The sequence below is a fragment of the Protopterus annectens genome, chromosome 11.part0 (genome assembly GCF_019279795.1).
Source record: "Protopterus annectens isolate FY-2018-M chromosome 11.part0, PAN1.0, whole genome shotgun sequence".
Classification (NCBI taxonomy): domain Eukaryota; kingdom Metazoa; phylum Chordata; order Ceratodontiformes; family Protopteridae; genus Protopterus; species Protopterus annectens.
In genome coordinates, this window is record NC_056745.1 from 381,449,369 (window position 1) to 381,471,094 (window position 21,726).

A 21,726-nucleotide genomic window follows, 5' to 3' on the forward strand; every position below is an offset into this window, starting at 1 on the left:
AGGGCCCTTATCAAGTGTTAATTGCAACTCCAATGGCTGTCCGAATTAAAGAAAGATCCTCTTGGATTCATTTAACACACTGTAAGATTGTGAGACATTTCAAATTAAGTAAAAATCTGAGTTCCCCTGAGAAACAAACGAGCAGCAACAACCATGAAGGACAATAAGAATAATGAAAGAAAATGGGCCTATTGTAATGTTTTGTTTATAATTATTGTGATTGTAATATTTCTGTTTTGGCCATTTCTGTTTTATAATGAAGCTAGCCGTTCAAAAAGAGACAAACTTACACACTGGCACCCAAGCTTCAATACATACCAAGCTATACAAATTACATATGCAGTGTCTCTGAATGTCTCAAACTGTTGGGTATGCACTGCGATACCTACTGTAGATAGTGGATTGATGTTAGATACGGTCCCACTAGGGATAAATGAGACCTGGATGAGTCTAGTATTTGAAGCAGCAAATATCACATCAAAAAGTAAGGTAGCGCTGCAGTTACGCAGCAGGAAAAATAGAACAGTGTGTTTTTCAAAAATGGTAAAACAAATAAAGTAGGACAAAGCCAGTGTAATGTAACCATAACTCATAAATGTAATCAAGATAATTCAGGATGTGTAACAAACTTTACTCCTATAAAAAAACTTGTAACAGACCCAAACTTCCCTGAGAAAATGGTATCTGTATATAACCTGTTGTTCTTGGGGTTATTAGAAGTGGAAAATCAATTGAACCCCATAAATGTTACTATTAGAGTAAAAGATTGTTATTTTATTTGTGGTAAAAGAGCTTACAAATGGCTACCCTATGATTGGTCAGGAAGTTGTTTTCTAGGATATTTAATACCAGCAATAAGACATGTAGATATTTTACCTCAGGGTAAAATACGAAATGCACGTTCTCTTAACAAACCTGTTAATCCCGTAGGTAATATCGATGCGTCATGGATTTATCACCATGACTTGGCACATGCCAGCAGCAAAGGACTCTCACATATGGACCTTGGTAATGATGTTATTGCTGGAGCGGGTATTTTGCCTGCATATGAAACTGTAAAATCCATCTGGGAGCTGAGAAAGCTGTCAAAACTATTAGAGACTCTAAGTAATGCGACATTTTCAGTGCTAGAATTGGTGACGGACGAGTTAACGGCGATGAGAACAGTAGTGTTGCAGAACTGTATGGCGCTCGATTTCACCCTAGCAGCGAAAGGAGGTACTTGTGCTCTTATCCATGAGGAGTGCTGTTCATTTATTCCTGACAATGAGCATGAAATCCAGAGCCACCTTGACTTAATCCAGCAAGTTTCTGAACTGGCTAAACCTGGTCCAAACCCCTTGACTGACTTTTTCCAAAACCTGTTTGGAAACTGGGGTTCTGTGTTGATGAACATTTTAATTGCTGTATGTGTTGGTGCAATCATATTTTTGCTGCTTGGCTGCTGTTGCATACCATGTGTAAAGATGATAATATCTAAAGTCATTTCTGCAAATAACACAAAAGAATATTTTTCACAATATAAAAAGGTGCAACATACATCTGAGCTTGTGTAAAATAAAACAGTATACAAAATGTTGTGAAGGGGGAAATGTGGGAAAATATTAAAATTCAACATTATTTGTATCCTGAACATAAAGGGTTAAGCAGAATAATATTCTCTGTGTGCTAACTGAAAGTGTCCTTCAATGTACTGATAAAAAGCAGAAGTTAATCTTTAACTGCTGATAAGAAGAAGTTAATGTTGTAAAAATAACTGTGGTACAAACTGGTAAAAACAAGTTTTTAAACTGTAACTTCCTTTTGATATCCTGTGTGCTACGTGTACCTAAGAGCAGCAGGGTCTATAAAAGTAGAACTCAAAGCACGAGTAGTTAGACTGCTAGCATACTACTGTCTTGTGGCAGATCTCCATGCATGTAAAATAAAGCTGTTTTACTTGCTTACGAAACCTGGTGTGATTCTTCCAGAATATGTTAGAAGAGTAAAATCTTTCGACATACTGCATAATTTATATAATACTGTTCCATGTTTACCCATGTTATAACAGGACACCTTTTCAAAGATAATTTTTTTGACACATTTCTTGACCTACACTATTTCTGTCATGGTATCAGACACCCTTTTCTTGAAGTTAAAAACAAAAAACAGTAAACACACTTTAGGATGGTTAACTTACCGATCAACACAGGTTAAGCATGATACATAATTCTCAGTACACCTACAAGAAATAACATCCATGTTTTTAGGTAATTTCCTCGACTGTTTATGGTGAATGAAGCTCTAGGATTGATGTGGTACAAGACATTTACCACACTGCAGCCCACACTGTACCCAAAAGATGCATGACGATTATGACTTTGTATGACTGGCTTCCTTAATGTGTTACAAAGGATCATGACAGTAAAATGACAGGCAAGGAACCACCTTTGAAAACAGGCTTTCTACTCAACAAGACACATGAATTAGATTTAGAAATGTAATGCATTCTGGGACATGCACATACACTTGTGATGTGGACAGTACAAGTCCAGGATCTTGGTTCATGTGTCATAATGGAATGCTGGCAGCATACCACAATGGGCAAAATTTACTTGGAGTGGGATTCATGGGTCATAATGGGATGCTGGCAGCATGCCACACTGGGAGTGGTATCAGTGGAATGGGATTCATGTGTCATAATGGGATGCTGGCAGCATGCCACAGTGGGCATATCATTAGAGCAAGATAACTTGACTATTAAGGACAATGTGGAACACGAAAGTACATATCTGAAAAAAAGTTGCTACACTGCAGCTAATAAAGGCATTTGACTGCATTATTCACTATACTCTTTCCATGACAGTTACAGCCCCCAGGGCTAAATCTGAATTTTCAGATACACTAATATGCAATTTAAAAACTTAGGCGAAAAAGATATATAGGTCTTCTGGTGATTAGTGTTTAAGCTGGAGAATTTGAGTACCCCATACCTTCTGCCAGCTCTGCTGTTCATTTGCATTAAATGTAGGCAAACAGCCACAAACCAGAAATTAACACAAATGTGCTGTTTTGACTTGGCATTTCAGCTAATTCACTACCTTAACACATTTACAAGTTAATTATGTGCAGGCAAGCTCCCATGGACTCACCATACTGGTAAATCAATTTAAATTTTCAAAATGTGTTTCTATTTGTACATAGATTAACTAACAAGTCAGTAGGATAATAATGGCTCAGTGCACTGAATACTTGGTCTGGTCACACCTCATGAGACACGAAACCTGTGTAAGCAACACAGGGTTCTGCTTCAGTGCACTGGTTTTATAAAGACAAAGCTATGCATCAGAGCTCCTTAACAAAAATTTGCATTTGTTAAATATGGCAGCACATTTGAAAATGTAAAGTGCCTAATGTCACTGACATCCGCAATAACTTTACTCACCTACTAAAACCATGTTAACATAGTTTTGCACCATCACCTCCCTGTGTAGCTCCCTCTCCTCTTGGGTCAAAGCATTCCATTCTTCTCTTGTAAAATCAACAAGCACATCTTCAAAGGATTCTGGCACCTGAAAGAGGATTAGATTTGTTTGACTGGTTCTATATCGCTGAAGATTTTACTATGAAAAACATGAAAACTGACTGTGTTTTTTTAAATCATACTCATATATATATATATATATATATATATATATATATGTATATATATATATATATATATATATATATAATATTTGCAGGTGTATTATGGTATGCTTGCTAAAAATAATATTGCAAGCCTCAGTTGTTATCTGTGGTGACCTTCTGTATTCCACATTTGTGGATATGGAAATAGACAGCTATACTACACAAAATGTTATTTGAATATTTTCCCATTTAAGGATGCAGAAACACAGTTTGGACATTTCCACATTAGTTCAAGCACACAACAGTGTAATACAGTACCAAAGTAGATATAGTGTAATGCAGGACCAAATTTCTACATTTGTGTATGATGAAACACAGTCTGGTTTGGCTGCTACTTCGCACTAAATGTGTAAACAATAGAACTGCTCAAGCACTTTGAGTTTGGCCATAGAGCTACAAAAGATCAGTTTCCACAGTCATTCCAAGACAGTCCATTTATCCACTTTTGGCTGGATCAAGTTTCTTAACTTACTCCAAAATATTAAACTTTGAACACACAGACACATACAATTACATCACATTCCAGTATTGCAAAAAGTTGCTGCACTACTGACATTGCTCACTTACATGACAATAGAACTAATGGACATCTATGCAACTTTCTGCAAACTGAATGAGTTAAAATATACTGACATGAAGTGCACCTTGCACGCTACTCAGATTTTACTATCTACATGCAACAAATGCTACTACTTTGGAAGATAAACGAGGAAAACATTTTTTATAGCCCTAGGGAACCTCCCCTAAAAAGTAAACTTCAGTATGAACAAGAAACTTTCAGGCAAAGGACATTTATGTAACACAGCACACTCGAAGCCTCACAGAATACAAGCCAAGATCCAAACCATGTTCTCAGCAGTACGGCCATTCTGAAAGAATAGCAGAGCCAGACAGATGCAAAAAGGTGTTAAACTGCCTCGCACTGCAAACAGGATCATCATGCACAAAAAAGCAGACAAGAGAGAGGAAAGACTAATGCATATCCAAAGACTAAGGCTCAGCTTCTTGCTGCAGCTTTAGTGAGACAACTAAAAGGATAAAGATAGTTCTACACCGATTGGTAGAACTACAGCAAGCTGAAGGGTGCGTCACTGAGCAGAACAATTTCTTCAGTAGTTAGGCAAATTAACTGATGGGGGGCAAAAAAGAAGACTACACCAAAGGTCAAAATGTTACAGGAAGGGCAGTTAGTTTACAAGGGCAGTAACGTGAACAGTTTACTATATATATATACTAAAGAGGAAAAGAAACAAAGGGAAAAAGAGGGGCTTGAGTGAAAGCGAAGAAGCGGTAGAGGCTTTGGGTAGCAGCAGGTTACATGCTTAATTTGTGGAAATGAATGGTTAGCTTAATGAGCTAAAGGAAAGCAGGGGTGTGGCATTTGCTGAAAGATGAATTAGCTCCAGATAAAGTGTTGGGGTTAACAGTCAAGGAATAAGGACTAAAATGGATTAGCAAGTAGGAGTTAGAAGAGAAAACAAAGACAACAAGGATGGGAGGAGAAGTGGAGGAGGATTATTTGGGAAATTATGACTTGGGCAGTGATGGCCAGCAAACAGGGATGCAGGAGGAACCTGACAGAAAGGAAATTAGAAAGTGGTATTCAGGATCAGGATCAGGCAGGTGTGAATGAGGGTATGCAAGAGAATGGAAGTGAGCTGCCGAAAGCATGTCGATTGAAAGGATGAGGTAAATTCAGACGAAAGGCAGGCAGCAAGGAGGAACAAATAAGATCATAGCTGTCTAGGCAGAAATGATCAATTAGAAAGCCAAATGGAAGGTGTGGATAGTACAGACTTAGCAAAAATGGACACTGAAAATCAAGTAGCTAGTAAGGAATAAAAGCAATATGGGTAAGGTAGGCCTAACCTATAGGGGAATATGGTGCATTGATATCAGGTAAGGGAGCAAGGGTGGGGGGGGAGAAGTCTGGTACAAGGTTGAAATAGTCCTGGCCAAACTTTCAAAAGGACAGGCAAAATAGTAACTAGACTGGTCACAAAAGCAAAAGGAATGCGACCAAAGGGAGCTGTCAATGTGAAAATAAAATTTTTTGAAGGAGAGAACAGAAAAGTCAACAGGCAGAACCAATGAACTTCTAAGCTTATGCTTGAAATATCAACAGTGGGACCTAAAGAAGTACTACCTATCCAATGAAACAGGAGGGTACATCACCAGGTTTACTGGAGCAAGGGATTAGCAGAATGAGTGACTGGGAAAGGATGGATTTAGCTGGGTGAGGATTCATCTCAATCCCAAGGGTAACGTAGCTGGGTGAGGATTCATCTCAATCCCAAGGGTAACGTAGCTGGGTGAGGATTCATCTCAATCCCAAGGGTAACGTAGCTGGGTGAGGATTCATCTTAATCCCATGGGTAACGTATCTGAATTATATCAGGATGACTTTAAAGTGAGACAGAGGAAGACCAGTGAAGGAAAAGATGAATGGAATGAAACTGAGGAGACACATAAGGAATGGAGAAAGCTGTTCAAGATGAGAGGAAAATGGAAGAAGCAAAGAAGATGAAGGGAGAACTAGATACAGAGCTGGGGATTATCAGTTAATACGTGAAGATGGCTACACAGGTGCAAAAAGACACTAATGAAAGTCAGAAAACCAATGGTCCAAAAAAACACCAAGAAGTGTAGCAAAGGACTGACATAGAATAAGCTGGAAGAAAAGGTAAAGAAAAGGGACACTGACAAAACTGAAGATAAATGAAGACAGGAAGACTCAGCAAAAAAAAATCAACACTAAGGGAATTAAAGTACTGAGTCTGGGATAATGCTAAGCAATATCAGAAGCCAAAGGAAGACCGACAGAGCTGGAAGCCCTAGTACTTGACAATAAAACTAACGTGGCTGGAATAAACAAGATAAATAATAACTAGAAACAAAAACAAGAAGTTATGTACTCACCATAACGTTCAATGTATGGAAGTCCATCTCGCCTTACATTCTTACCCTTGGGTTCGGAGCCGAACCTCGGCTCCGACTCAGCCATACTATAGCTCGAAGTCTTTAATTGGCTCGTAGCTAACAGGTATCCCATCATGCAACAGGTCCATTCCCCAGATTTTGTTTGCTGCAAGCGCGCGCGCGCGCACACACACACACACACACACACACACACACACACACACACACACACACACACACAGAACAACAACAACCCCACAGACACACACACACACACACTGAGAAGAAGAACAACCCCACACAAAGGACTACTGACACCTAGAGACTATACCTCCAGGTCCTCAAGGAGGGGGTAGGAGGGGGTTAGTAAGAATGTAAGGCGAGATGAACTACATACATCGAACGTTATGGTGAGTACATAACTTCTTGATGTTATGTAGTCCAATCTCGCCTTCTTTCTTACCCTTGGGACAGCGTCCCTAGCACCTTGACCTTGGGTGGCTCAGTGAAAAATACTCTTGAGCACTGTGGAACCAAAGGAAGATCTGCCTCTAGAGACCAGATCTAATTTGTAGTGACTAACAAAAAAGTATGAGACGAAGCCCATGTTGCTGCAGCACAAATATCATCCATAGACATCCTAGCCTGAAACGCAGTTGAGGTAGCCACAGATCGTGTAGAATGAGCTTTCACTTTAAAGGGTAATTCCTTGCCACTGGAAGCATAAATAAAAGAGATGCAATTGGAGATCCAGCGAAACAAGGTTACCTTAGAAACAGGAACCCCAAGTCTAGCGTCTGAAAACGAGACAAACATTTGATCTAATTTCCTGAAATCTTTTGTCCTATGTAAATTGAAACGCAATTGTCTATGAACATCTAGCTGATGAAACTTAAATTCTGCCTTGTTAGAGAATTCAGGAAAAAACACAGGCAACTCAATGGATTGGTTGATATTGACAACAGAAGCAACCTTTGGAACAAAGGAAGGACTGGTTCTTAAGGAGACCCTAACTTTGTGAAACACCAAATAAGGTGGCTTAATCGATAAGGCTTGGAGCTCAGAGACCCGCCTAGCTGAAGTTATGGCTACCAAGAAAACGGTCTTCCATGACAAGAATTTAATGTCGCACATAGCTGCAGGCTCAAAGGGAGTCGAGGTGAGCTTCTGTAATACAAAATTGAGGTCCCATGGCACTACTGGATCAAAGACTGGAGGTCAGAGTAACAATGTCTCTTTCAGAAAGGCCCTACAAAGCCTATGAGCCATAAGGTTGGGCTCATTAGCAACGTGAAAGGTAGAAATCGCTGCCAGTTGCACTTTAATGGTTGCTGCAGCTGACCTCTGACTGAACAGTTGAGAAAGAAATTCTAATATTGCAGAAATAGGCACTGTATAAGGATCAATATGTCTTTCACAGGCCCAAATGGAAAATCTCTTCCACTTACTGGAATAAATCTTCCTGGTAGAAGGCTTGTGGGAAGATGACAGAATGTGGACCACTTCCGGGGAAAAATCATGAAGCCTGACTAAGGACGGAACTGGAGCAGCCAAGCTGTAAACTTGATGGTCTGGATGGAGGGATGGAACTGTCCTGACATGAGTCAGCAGATCTGGATCTGGGTCCAGAATCCAGGGATCGTCCATTAGATAGGGTTGAAGGAAGGGAAACCAAATCTGACAAGGCCAGTGTGGGGCAATCAGGATAATTTTGCTTCCCAAAGACTGTGCTTTCTGAATGAACTTTGATATCAGAGGTAATGGTGGAAAGGCGTAGAGAAGACTGGAGGGCCAATCGTGAACCAGAGCGTCCCTGGGTGCCCCCCCCTCCAGGGGGATAAGGGTGAAGTAGCTGCTGCATTTGGCATTGAGGGGGCTGGCAAATAGATCGCAGCAAGGCTGACTCCATCTGTGGAATATCTTCTCCGCAACATATTTTTTCAGGGACCACTCGTGAGGCATTAGGATAGCTCTGTTCAGCCTGTCGGCAATCACGTTGGACTTCCCCGGTATATGCATTGCAACCAGAAAACGTTGGGGAGACACTGCCCCCTGCCACACTCGAAGTGCCTCTCTGCAATTGAGGTATGATTTGGTTCCTCCCTGTTTGTTCAGATACCATACCACTGACATGTTGTCTGAATGGATTGCAATTGTCCATAGAGGGAGAAAGCTCTGAAGTGCTTGCAACGCTAATAGCACTGCTCTCATCTCCAAGAAATTGATATGCAAATGGATCTCATGATCCTGCCACGTGCCTTGGACTGTCCTGCTGAGATAATGCCCCCCACCCGATCTGGGAGGCATCCGTGGTCACTGTGGCAACTGGAGAAAACTGGACAAAAGGCTTGCCCACGTTGAGATTGCTGGCTCGAAGCCACCAGCGTAGATCCTGCTTGCACGTGTCCGTAATCAGAATAGAATGGGAGAGTGGAAGATCGTGACCGTTGGGCGAAAAGCAGCCACTGAAGAACCCTCATGTGTAGTCTGGCAAGGGGAACTAGCATGATTGTGGCAGCCATGGTCCCTAATAAAGTACAGTTTTGTACCTACCATAAATGTAGATGTTCGAGTGCTAATACAGCTGCAGTCATAACAGATGGGTTCTCCTGCCGTCAGGCGGGTCCTCGGTCGGCCGAATTCCAAAGTCTAGGTCCGGCGTCGGTTGTCGTCGCCTCTTCCCTGACGTCAGTGTGACAGGGGTATAAAAGAACCAGCCGACGCCATTTTCTTCAGTTTTTCTTGCTCCAGATGTCAGGTGCCCCCAGAAAGAAGGCAATACATAAAATTATGTAATAATGCAATGCAATATAATCAAAGACCAGTAGTTGCAAGCAAATACACCATAAAAGAAGACCCCTAGAGGGGAAGGAGGGAGGGAAACCTGGACTGCTGGACTGCAGCTGTATTAGCACTCGAACATCTACATTTATGGGAGGTACAAAACTGTACTATGTTCATCGTGCATACAGCTGCAGTCATAACAGATGGGTAGAATCCCAAAGCTAAGAAAGGGGTGGTAGGCACTAGGTGGAGCTAGGAGGAGCCAAAATGCCCTGCAAGACTGCAGTGGCAAAGCCTGCTCTAGATTTGGAGTATAATGGTAGGTTGTAGTGCTTGGAGAAGGTATGCACAGAACTCCAAGTGGCTGCTTCTAAAATATCCTTGGTAGGAACTCCTCTGAGGAAGGCTACAGAGGTGGCTGTGGCCCTGGTCAAATGAGTTCTAATGCCTGTAGGTACAGTTTTGCCATGAAAGGAATATGCAGTGGGCTATCCATTTTGAGATTGTCTGTTTGGATATTGACTTTCCTTGAGCTCCTACCGCATAGGCCACAAAAAGCTGTTCTGATTTTCTGAAAGGTTTTGTTCTGTCCAAATAATAACACAGTTGTCTGTGGATGTCCAAGGAATGCAGTAATCTCTCCCCTTTGTTTTGAGGATTAGGATAAAAAGTAGGTAAATGTATGGCCTGATTTAAAGCTACCCTGGATACCACTTTAGGCATAAAGGACAGGTTGGTACGTAATGAAACTCTGTCCTGATGGAAGATGATAAAAGGCTGGACAGCCATAAGAGCCTGTAGTTCTGAAACTCTACGAGCTGAAGTGATAGCCAGAAGGAAAGCTGTTTTCCAGGACAAATATTGTAAATCTGATGAGGCAGCTGGCTCAAAAGGAGGCAAAGTCAGTTTTTCCAGAATGAAATTAAGATCCCAAGCAGGTATTGGCTGTTTTCTTGGAGGTCTTAAATTCTTAGCCCCTCTGAGGAACTGTCTTAATAGTGGGTGAGAGAATAAAGGTGGATCAGTGTTGTATTCTGCAGAAATGGCTGAGGCATGGATTTTGATGGAGGAAAACGAAAGTCCACTGCTTAGCAGTTCAGCCAAATATTGTAGCATTTGAGGTAAATTCAGTTTTCCAGGATTCTGGCCCTTTTTCTCATTCCAAACACAAAAACGTTTCCATTTTGCAGAGTAAGCTTTTCTAGTTGATGGCCTTCTGGCCTCCAAAATGACATCCTGCACCTCCTTGGAGAGCAGGGCCTGCTGCGATGCTAAGGAATCTTCCATGCGGCTAGATTGAGTGTTTTCAGCTGACTGTGAAGAGTTTTGAAGCTGTGCTGAGTCAGAAGAAGAGGCATTAGAGGCAGGGTCCATGGTGGGGAATGTGTCAGGCTCCTCAGGAGTGGGTACCAGTGTTGCCTTGGCCAGTCCGGAGCAATGAGTATCATCTTTGGTCAGTCTGCTCTGGTCTTCAATAGGACTTTGGGCAGCAGAGGAAGAGGTGGGAAGGCATAAACTGTCATTGATGTTCAACTGAAAGAGAGCGCGTCCACTCTCCAGGCCTTTGGATGGAAGATCCTTGAGCAGAATTTTGTCAATTGATGATTTTTGTGGGAGGCAAAGAGATCTATGTCTGGCCTTCCCCATTCTTGGATTATTTCTGTAAAAACTTTTGGATACAACTTCCATTCGTGTGGATCTGTCATATTCCTGCTTAGGTTGTCTGCCAGCGTGTTTTCCTTGCCTGGCAAGTACTGTGCTTGTAGTTCCATTTGTAAGTCCATGGCCATGTTCCAAAGTGACATGGCCAGTCTGCATAGAGGATAAGAATGTGTTCCTCCCTGCTTGTTTATGTACCACATAACTGTGGTGTTGTCTGTTCTTATCAATAGCTGGCCTGGTTGTAGAAGGTCCTTGAAAGCTATAATAGCATTTATCACTGCTAGCATTTCTTTTTGATTGATGTGAAGGTGCTTTTCTTTTTGGGTCCATTTGCCCTGAATGCACCGGTCTGTCATGTGCGCCCCCCAGGCGTAGTCCGAGGCGCCTGTTGTGATGACTTGATTTGCTTGAGGCTTGCTGAATGGAAGACCTGTGTTTGTTTGGCATGCTTGAGCCCACCACAGAAATTCCTTTTGTAGACATGGAATTAGTGGTATTATTGTTTCCAAACTGTGGCTGTGTTGAGACCATATGTTTTTTAGGTACCATTGTAGTTTTCTCATATGCAGCTTTGCACATGGGATTAGTAAGATGCAAGATGCCATGAATCCCAGAGCCTGCAGGATTTTCCTTGCAGTCAGCCTGGTGCAATTTGCCAGTGTTCTGAAATATTGAATTAGTTGCCTCTGCTTCTCTGGCGTGAGGTAGGCCATCTGGGTGTTTGTGTCCAAACTGGCACCCAGGAAAGTTATCTTCCGAGAGGGTATTAGTCTTGATTTCTCTTTGTTGACTGTGTATCCTAGAGAGTTTAATAACATTATTACATAAGCCAGATGTTTCAGAAGAATGTGCTTGCTGTCCGCTTGGATCAGGCAGTCGTCCAAATAAGGGTATATTTGTATCCCTTGAAGTCTGCAGTAGGCAATTACTGATGCCAGGCATTTCGTGAATACTCTGGGCAGTAGATAAACCAAAGGGCAATGCAGAGAATTGATAATGGGTTGAATCTGCAAGAAATCTGAGGTATCTTCTGCAATTTTGTCTGATTGGGACATGCAGGTATGCCTCCTTGAGGTCCAATGTTACCAGCCAAGACTCCTTGCCCAGCATGGGAAGAAGTTGTTGTAGAGTGAGCATCTTGAATTTTGGTACGAGTAGGAATGTGTTTAGGATGGAAAGATCCAAAATAGGTCTCCAATCTTTTCCCTTCCTTGGCACCAGAAATAGCCTGGAATAAAAACCTTGACCATGTTCGTGTGTAGGTACCTCTTGAATAGCTTTCATGTTTATAAGACCTGAAATTTGCTTTTGTGCCTCTGCCCTTTGATTGTGTGGCAGGTTTGGCATGCCTTTCATTTTTGGAAGGTTATGAAAATGGAATTTGTAGCCTCTGTTTATAATGTTCAGGATCCATTTGTCCTTTGTGACAATATGCCAATTTTTTGAGAATAGTGCCAGCTTTCCTCCTAAGGGGGCTGCCATTTGAGACCTGGTTGGCATGCAAAGGGAAAGTCATTGGTTTTGCTTTCTGAAGGATTGCGAGTTGTCCTCACCACCTCTTTGTGTAGGAGCTTGCCATTGTCTGCCTCTGTACGAGCCTTGTGTTTGTCCTCTGCCCCTCGGGCGCCTGTATCTGCCTCTTTGGGGTCTGTCTGTGGCAGGAAAGGACCAGTTTTTGGAAGGCCAATTTCTACTAAAGCGTGGGGTTGAACCTGCAGAAATTCTTTCACAGTTTGCATTGATTTAGCCTTTTCCTCCATTTTCCGTAATACTTCCTCAGCATTTGCCCCAAATAGTACATCCTTTTGCAGAGGCGTCTAGTAATTTAGCTTTGACATGATCAGGCAAGGCTTGTTCCTTGAGCCAGGCATGCCTACGTATGACTGAGCCTGTAACAGCAGCTCTACATGAGGCCTCTAGAGCATCAAAACCACATTGTAAGGTATGTTTACCCACTTGTTCTGCACTATGCATCAAATCCTGCAACTCCTTCATGTCTGGTTGTTCAGGTTGTGACATTTTACTTTTCAATTGAGATAACAGAAACTGTTGGTATTTTAGCATATGAAACTGACAGTTTAAGGCCCTCATGGATAAGGTAGCCGAGGTATATACCTTTTTTCCCCACCTTTCTAAGGATCTGGAATCTCTCTCAGAAGGCAATGGGTTTTTGGCAATGGAGGCCTTAACTCCCTTGGGCCCCTGTGAAATGGTTTCTAGGTCAGCAGCATGGCTTTTGTATAGAAATTGGTGTGAGTCAGGAACCCTGTAGTACCTGAAAACCACAAAACGAGCACCAGCAGCCAAATCCAAGGTAAACGAAGTTTAATAGATAACGTAAGCACAAAAAACGCTTTCGGAGAGCTCAATGTCCCTCCTTCCTCAGACAAACTTTAAAAACAGCCTGCAATCACATTTATACCATATAACATCAATTAAGTAATCAAACAGTTTTAGTTAATTACATTAAATCAATGACAAGCATATAAAATTAACTTACTACCACAATAAATAAATACATCAATATTGCCACTCTCTGTTCCTCATTCTTGCCATAAAATATTGTGTGCATGTGAATGCATGTAAAATTGTGGGCGTCCACACACCAAAACACTCCTAATTCATTCTTAACATCAAGATATAAATGTATATAAATATAAATATAAATATAAAAATGTGTAAATATATGTAAATACACCCCCACCCCCACACACACACACACACACACACACACACACACACACACACACACACACACACACACACACACACCCATACACTCAAACTGAGAGAAACCTTAAATGTTAAAATATTTAAAATAAACAATAGAGCATACTTGATAGCAGGAATAAATGCAGAAAAAACTTGCTTATAACTATACCATAAACTATGTTACACAAAAAAAACACATTAAATTAAGAAACCAACAGTAAAAGCAAGCGTTTTCATTAACATTGTACACATACAGCAACTAATTAAATTCCAGACATAAAAGGGGGCTACCTTTTCAAGGATAACAATTTCAAAACACAAGAGATTGAAATATACTCGTTTAAACCTGGGTGCATATATGCCCCAGTACGGATCTGCCAGGCCAATTCATTATTGTCTAAATGGATTTGCCACGGACCTCCCTTGTTGTCTACCTTCACTTTCCCCAAGATCGTAAACTTAAAATGATGATCAGGGCATGCACCAATATGTCTGGCAAGAGCATTGTTAGAATCGTGCCTTGAGATAGCATAAATATGTTCATAAATGCGCTGCTTAAACTTCCTTTCAGTTTCCCTATGTAGAAAGCAGCGCATTTCTGACATAAAGCAAGGTAAACCACCCCACTAGTTTCACAGCTATATTTCCCTGTTATATAATATTCAACATTCCTAACACAAACTTTAGAATCTGTCAAAACATACTTACATTGATTACACGCCCCACACTTAGTCATTGCTAACACTTGTTGACGAGCAGGACGTGAATGACACTCGAGCATGCTTTTTAAATTGCGCCCCTTTCTAAAAGTAATTTTCGGGGCCTCCCCCAATTGGTGGGACAAAAAATTGTCATCTAAAATTAAGGCCCAATTTTTGTTAAACACCTTCCTAATATGGTGGTGGTCAACAGAAAAGGTGCACAAAAACCTAATTACAGAAGTGGAATCTGATTTGGTGTCAACAGCCAGTCCTGAAACGTCTGTGTGAACCGATACGGCACTAACACAAGTAGGTGACAGGATTGGTTTATAAAAACCAGATTTCCTCTTATTAATAACTTCAATGCTAATATCAGATGACATTAAAGAAGGATACCCTCTGTTTAGGAACATGCATCTTAATTGTTCACATTCTAACAGAAAGTCTTCAAAGTCCGACACCATCCTAGCTGCTCTAACTAACTGACCTTTCACTACTGCCTTCTTTTGATGTTTAGGATGACTGCTAGTAAAATGCAAAAATGCGTTAGAGTAGGTGGGCTTACGATAAATAACACTCATATCTTGAATTCGTTACATCCTTACTAATCAATATGTCCAAAAAATTAATACTAAACTCCTGCAGGTTGTAGGTGAATTCCAAAAACGAAGTCAAATTAGAAATGGTCCTTAAAAAAGCAGGGACCTCAGATGGTGATGCTTTCCAGATAAAAAACATGTCGTCCTGGTACCGTGTATACCAGGCAACATTTTCCTTAAAACTCATATCAGTAAATAAAAAGGTCCTTTCCCAAAAGGCTAATACACAGTTGGCAAAACTGCCACCGCATGGCGACCCCATGGCCACCCCAGATTTTTGTAAATAGATTTTCTTATCAAACAGCATAAAATTATTATTTAGGACAATTTCCAGTAAAGTCTCAACCAAATTAATGGTATTGTCATCTGTCTTTTTATCATGCAAAAATTCACGGACCCACTGAATACCAATATCTTGTGGAATAACTGTATACAAATCTTTGATGTCGATTGTTAAAAACCAATAACTAACATCAAAGGGGATCCTTTTAATTTCATAAAGAAAACTCCAAGAATCTTTGCAAATCTGGGGTTCCTGATTAATTAAGGGCCTTAAAATACTGTCTATGAGCTTTGCACAAGTCATAGAGCCACGACTATCAACAATAGGGCGAAAAGGAGGTTGTGATAAACTTTTGTGAATTTTCGGGATACCAAACAAACCTGGTAACCTGGGGGCTAGGATGTTCAAATATTGATACTGGTCTAGGTCTATAAATCTCTCAAGGAACAAATCCTCTATTAGTCCCCTGATTTTTGCATAAGCTACATTAACCTGATTAATACTCACTTCTTCATAAAAGTCAGTGTTAAGGAGAGACATCATTTTCTGAACATACAAAAAATCATCCATAAACACTAGACCTCCCCCCCTTGTCTGGTTTCATGACCCTAATATTACAATTTTTCAGTAAACCCAGAAATTCACGCTGGTGTTTGGTGATGTTAGCAGGTCGCCTATGAAAAAGCTTCTCAGATTCAAGAGCCCTTAAATCAAACTCACACATTTTTTCAAAGAGGCGTAAGGTTTCATGCAAAGGTGGATTATAAACACTAGGAACCCTAAGTGAACTGGATGCAATTGTATCATTACCCATCAATAGCTTTAAATTCAGTTTTCTAATAAATAGTTTAAGGTCAATAATTGTCCTCACCAAGTCCAAACGTGTATCCGGGACAAAAGTTAAGCCCTTAGAAAAGAACTCAACTAACTCAGGGTCAATAACAAAGGACGTGTAGTTATAAATTTTAAAGTCCCCTTTGGAGTCAATAAGAACCAGTGGATCAGAAAAATGGTCTATCATCTCCTGCGTTGTGAGCTCCGATTCCTGTAATTGCCCTGGTAATTCTTGCCCTGTCCATTCGCCTTGTTGGCTTTCTTGTTTCTGGGAAAACCCTGCTGAGAATTAGAAGTAACATCATTAGATGCAGCAGACCCATGGATAGGCATGGTGTTATTATTACCAACTCTGTTAAAGTTCGTATTAACAGACTTGTTAGAGTTACTAAGAAGCCTTTCACTCCGACGAAGGGTCACGGGTTCGTCTTCGTAATTGTCCAACTGTAAATTAGGCTGAGCATCCACTATATTCAATAGTTCTCCTTCAGTGTTCCTTGGCACCGTACCACCTTGTAGTTTATTAAAAAATATGGGAGGTCGGGGATAAGCTTTGTTACCCCTATATTCTTGAATATCTCTATTAATCTTCTTTTTTTTGTTGTTAATCAATTTAATAATAGTGGCATCAATACTAGAAAAAATTCTAGAATACTCATATTTGTATCTAACAAATTCAGAATCTTCCTTGATACTATTGTCAAGTGTTAGGAGTTCTGTTTTTAGACAATCAATTTCTTTCTGATAGTGAGAAATGAGTAAACCCATAAACTCAAAACCCTGCTTGTCAAACAGGGCTAAAAGATCTTTTGAAACTGGGACCCTTCTACCAACCCAGCCGGAAAACGCCATTGCCGTAAACCTTTGGGAACAAGCTTTTTAGCTAGGCATTCTTGAAAATAAGAGATCTCAAGTTGCAGTTTCCTGCACTTGAATAATTTCGAGTCAAAGTCTGCAATTAAGTTAGATAAATCACTTACATTCTCATGCGCCTCTTCAGCAATGCCGTTTTCGGTCTCGTCATTAAAAAAGTTAATATGATTCAAGAAGCCATCAATAGAAGGGCACCCCACTGTGTTGCCTGTAGGTACAGGACTCCTTTGTAATTCCTATGAAGAACTAGGAACGAAACTCAAGTCAAAAGAACAATCAGAAAACCAATGGTCCAAAAAAACACCAAGAAGTGTAGCAAAGGACTGACATAGAATAAGCTGGAAGAAAAGGTAAAGAAAAGGGGCACTGACAAAACTGAAGATAAATGAAGACAGGAAGACTCAGCAAAAAAAAAAATCAACACAAAGGGAATTAAAGTACTGAGTCTGGGATAATGCTAAGCAATATCAGAAGCCAAAGGAAGACCGACAGAGCTGAAAGCCCTAGTACTTGACAATAAAACTAACGTGGCTGGAATAAACAAGATAAATAATAACTAGAGACAAAAACAAGAAGTTATGTATTCACCATAACGTTCAATGTATGTAAGTCCATCTCGCCTTACATTCTTACCCTTGGGTTCGGAGCCGAACCTTGGCTCCGACTCGGCCATACTATAGCTCAAAGTCTTTAATTGGCTCGTGGCTAAGAGGTATCCCATCATGCAACAGGTCCATTCCCCAGATCTTGTTTGCTGCAAGCGCGCGCGCGCACACACACACACACACACACACACACACACACACACACACACACACACGCGCACACACACACACGTGCACACACACACACACACACACACACACACACGCGCGCGCACACACACACGCACACACACACTGAGAACAACAACAACCCCACAGACACACACACACACTGAGAAGAAGAACAACCCCACAGAAAGGACTACTGACACCTAGAGACTATACCTCCAAGTCCTCAAGGAGGGGGTGGGGGGGGTTAGTAAGAATGTAAGGCGAGATGGACTACATACATCGAACGTTATGGTGAGTACATAACTTCTTGATGTTATGTAGTCCAATCTCGCCTTCTTTCTTACCCTTGGGACAGCGTCCCTAGCACCTTCACCTTGGGTGGCTCAGTGAAAAATACTCTTGAGCACTGTGGAACCAAAGGAAGATCTGCCTCTAGAGACGAGATCTAATTTGTAGTGACTAACAAAAAAGTATGAGGCGAAGCCCATGTTGCTGCAATACAAATATCATCCATAGACATCCTAGCCTGAAACGCAGTTGAGGTAGCCACAGATCGTGTAGAATGAGCCTTCACTTTAAAGGGTAATTCCTTGCCACTGGAAGCATAAATAAAAGAAATGCAATCAGAGATCCAGCGAAACAAGGTTACCTTAGAAACAGGAACCCCAAGTCTAACGTCTGAAAACGAGACAAACATTTGATCTAATTTCCTGAAATCTTTTGTCCTATGTAAATAGAAACGCAATTGTCTATGAACATCTAGCTGATGAAACTGAAATTCTGCCTTGTTAGAGAATTCAGGAACAAACACAGGCAACTCAATGGATTGGTTGATATTGACAACAGAAGCAACCTTTGGAACAAAGGAAAGACTGGTTTTTAAGGAGACCCTAACTTTGTGAAACACCAAATAAGGTGGCTTAATCGATCAGGCTTGGAGCTCAGAGACCTGCCTAGCTGAAGTTATGGCTACCAAGAATATGGTCTTCCATGACAATAATTTAATGTCGCACATAGCTGCAGGCTCAAAGGGAGTCGAGGTGAGTTTCTGTAATACAAAATTGAGGTCCCATGGCATTACTGGATCAAAGACTGGAGGTCGGAGTAACAATGTCCCTTTCAGAAAGGCCCTACAAAGCCTATGAGCCACAAGGTTGGGCTCATTAGCAACGTGAAAGGTAGAAATCGCTGCCAGTTGCACTTTAATGGTTGCTGCAGCTGACCTCTGACTGAACAGTTGAGAAAGAAATTCTAATATTGCAGAAATAGGCACTGTATAAGGATCAATATGTCCTTCACAGGCCCAAATGGAAAATCTCTTCCACTTACTGGAATAAATCTTCCTGGTAGAAGGCTTGTGGGAAGATGACAGAATGTGGACCACTTCCGGTGAAAAATCATGAAGCCTGACTAAGGACGGAACTGGAGCAGCCAAGCTGTAAACTTGATGGTCTGGATGGAGGGATGGAACTGTCCTGACATGAGTCAGCAGATCTGGATCTGGGTCCAGAATCCAGGGATCGTCCATTTGATAGGGTTGAAGGAAGGGAAACCAAATCTGACAAGGCCAGTGTGGGGCAATCAGGATAATTTTGCTTCCCAAAGACTGTGCTTTCTGAATGAACTTTGATATCACAGGTAATGGTGGAAAGACGTACAGAAGACCGGAGGGCGAATCGTGAACCAGAGCGTCCCTGAGTGCCTCCCCCTCTGGGGGGATAAGGGTGAAGTAGCTGCTGCATTTGGCGTTGAGGGGGCTGGCAAATAGATCGCAGCAAGGCTGACTCCATCTGCGGAATATCTTCTCCGCAACATATTTGTTCAGGGACCACTCGTGAGGCATTAGGATAGCTCTGTTCAGCCTGTCGGCAATCACATTGGACTTCCCCTGTACATGCATTGCAACCAGAAAGTGTTGGGAAGACACCGCCCACTGCCACACTCGAAGTGCCTCTCTGCAATTGAGGTATGATTTGGTTCCTCCCCGTCTGTTCAGATACCATACCACTGACATGTTGTCTGAATGGATTGCAATTGTCCCTAGAGGGAGAAAGCTCTGAAGTGCTTGCAACGCTAATAGCACTGCTGTCATCTCCAAGAAACTGATATGCAAATGGATCTCGTGATCCTGCCACGTGCCTTGGACTGTCCTGCTGAGATAATGCCCCCCACCCGATCTGGGAGGCATCCGTGGTCACTGTGGCAACTGGAGAAAACTGGACAAAAGGCTTGCCCACGTTGAGATTGCTGGCTCGAAGCCACCAGCGTAGATCCTGCTTGCACGTGTCCGTAATCAGAATAGAATGGGGGAGTGGAAGACCTTGTAGTGACCATTGGGCGAAAAGCAGCCACTGAAGAACCCTCATGTGTAGTCTGGCAAGGGGAACCAGCATGATTGTGGCAGCCATGGTCCCTAATAACTTGAGGACCACTTTTGCCTTGACCTTCCTCAACGGTGGTAAGGCGTAGACTTGCTGTTGTAGAACCTGAATTCTCTCTTCTGGTAAGACGGCCCTCATGAGCACCGTATCTAGTTCGGCGCCGATAAAAGTGACATGCGAGGGCAACAAGGCAGATTTTTCCCAATTTAGAGTAATTCCTAACCTTTGGCACAGTGTAATGGTGGCATCCCTAGTCTGCGACAGTAGATGCCTGGTGGTGGCAGAAAGGAGCCAGTCATCCAGGTACGGAAACACTTGGAATCCCTGACGTCTCAAGTGAGCCGTTACCACTGCCATGCATTTGGTGAACACCCTTCGGGCTGTGGTGAGACCAAAGGGCAGAGCGAGAAACTGAAAATGACTGGCTCCCAGATGGAAGCATATACGACTTCTCAATGCCCTGTCCATCTTGATATGGTAGTAAGCATCTTTGAGGTCGATGAAGCACATCCACACATCTTTCCCAAACAGAGGGAGTATTGACTGTAAGGTGACCATGCAGAACTTGGACTTTTGTACATGAAGGTTCAATTGGCTGAGATCCAAGATGGGTCTCAGGTCCCCTGTTCTTTTCGGCACCAAAAAGAATCTGGAGTAAGTCCCTAATCCTACTTGGTCTGCGGGGACAGGTTGGATGGCTCTCTTTAAAAGCAAATTTTCTATTTCTAAAGTTGCGGAATCCCTGTGACTGGGTGGAACGTCTGGGATTCTCTTGGTTGGCGGGGGGAGGAGAAGAGAAAGGAATATGATAACCTCTGGAAATTATCTTTAATACCCACTCGTCTTGGGTGACGTCTTGCCAGGCTTCTGGGAATAAAGAAATGCAACCCCCGACCAGCTCCAGAGATGCACAGTTGGGCCTCCCTTCAGGAGCACTTGTAGGGAGAACTGCGAAAGGAATCACAGTCCCCCTTAGTTACGTGGGCCTCCTCTGCCTCTAGGGCGGCATCTACCTGAATTTCCACCCCCTCCCCTGCCTCTGAAGAGAGAATCACTTTATGTGTCCTGAAAAAAACCTCTGCGACTTCCTGTGTTTCCTGCCCTTCTGGCCCTTGGGGTAAGGTCTAGAAGGCATGGAAAAATGGACTCCCACGGCAGACAGGGTTTTTCCTTCCTGCTTGCACCTAGTGAGAGTGTCCTTCACCTTGGTTCCGAACAAGGATGAACCGTCAAATGGGGTGTTGGTGAACGTAGACTTTAAGGCCTCCGCGCAATTACACAGTCGCATCCAGGAGTGTCTCCAAAGAGAGACTCCGGAACCCGCTGCCCTACTCGCTCAGTTGGCTGCGTATGAGATCAGCCTCATGGAGGAGTTGGTAAGGGAATTTAGGGGAGACATCTGTGCACTGACCTTCTGTGCCACTGCATCAGAAACGTTACCCTGTAGAGAATCTCCTAGCTCTTTCAGGAGATCTCTCTGGAGCCTTGTAAAATGCGTCAGGTAGTTCAGCGACTGCAGTGTAAAAGCCGTTG

The 21,726-nt window shown here is 42.1% G+C and overlaps 2 protein-coding genes across 2 annotated transcripts in view; both read right to left on the bottom strand.

The window, feature by feature from the left end:
* The window catches only part of LOC122814941 (zinc finger protein 850-like), a 476,075-nt gene that overhangs the window by 216,582 nt on the left and 237,767 nt on the right, over positions 1-21,726 (bottom strand). The window contains exons 6-7 of the mRNA XM_044087202.1: positions 16,511-16,879; positions 15,948-16,442 (exon numbers count right to left, since the gene is read on the bottom strand). Coding sequence (XP_043943137.1) covers positions 15,948-16,442; positions 16,511-16,879 — 864 coding nt within the window. The remainder of the gene's footprint in view (positions 1-15,947; positions 16,443-16,510; positions 16,880-21,726) is intronic.
* The window catches only part of LOC122815399 (putative zinc finger protein 705E), a 152,951-nt gene that overhangs the window by 87,215 nt on the left and 44,010 nt on the right, over positions 1-21,726 (bottom strand). The window contains exon 2 of the mRNA XM_044087867.1: positions 3,425-3,551. Within this exon, the coding sequence (XP_043943802.1) occupies positions 3,425-3,551 (127 nt within the window). The remainder of the gene's footprint in view (positions 1-3,424; positions 3,552-21,726) is intronic.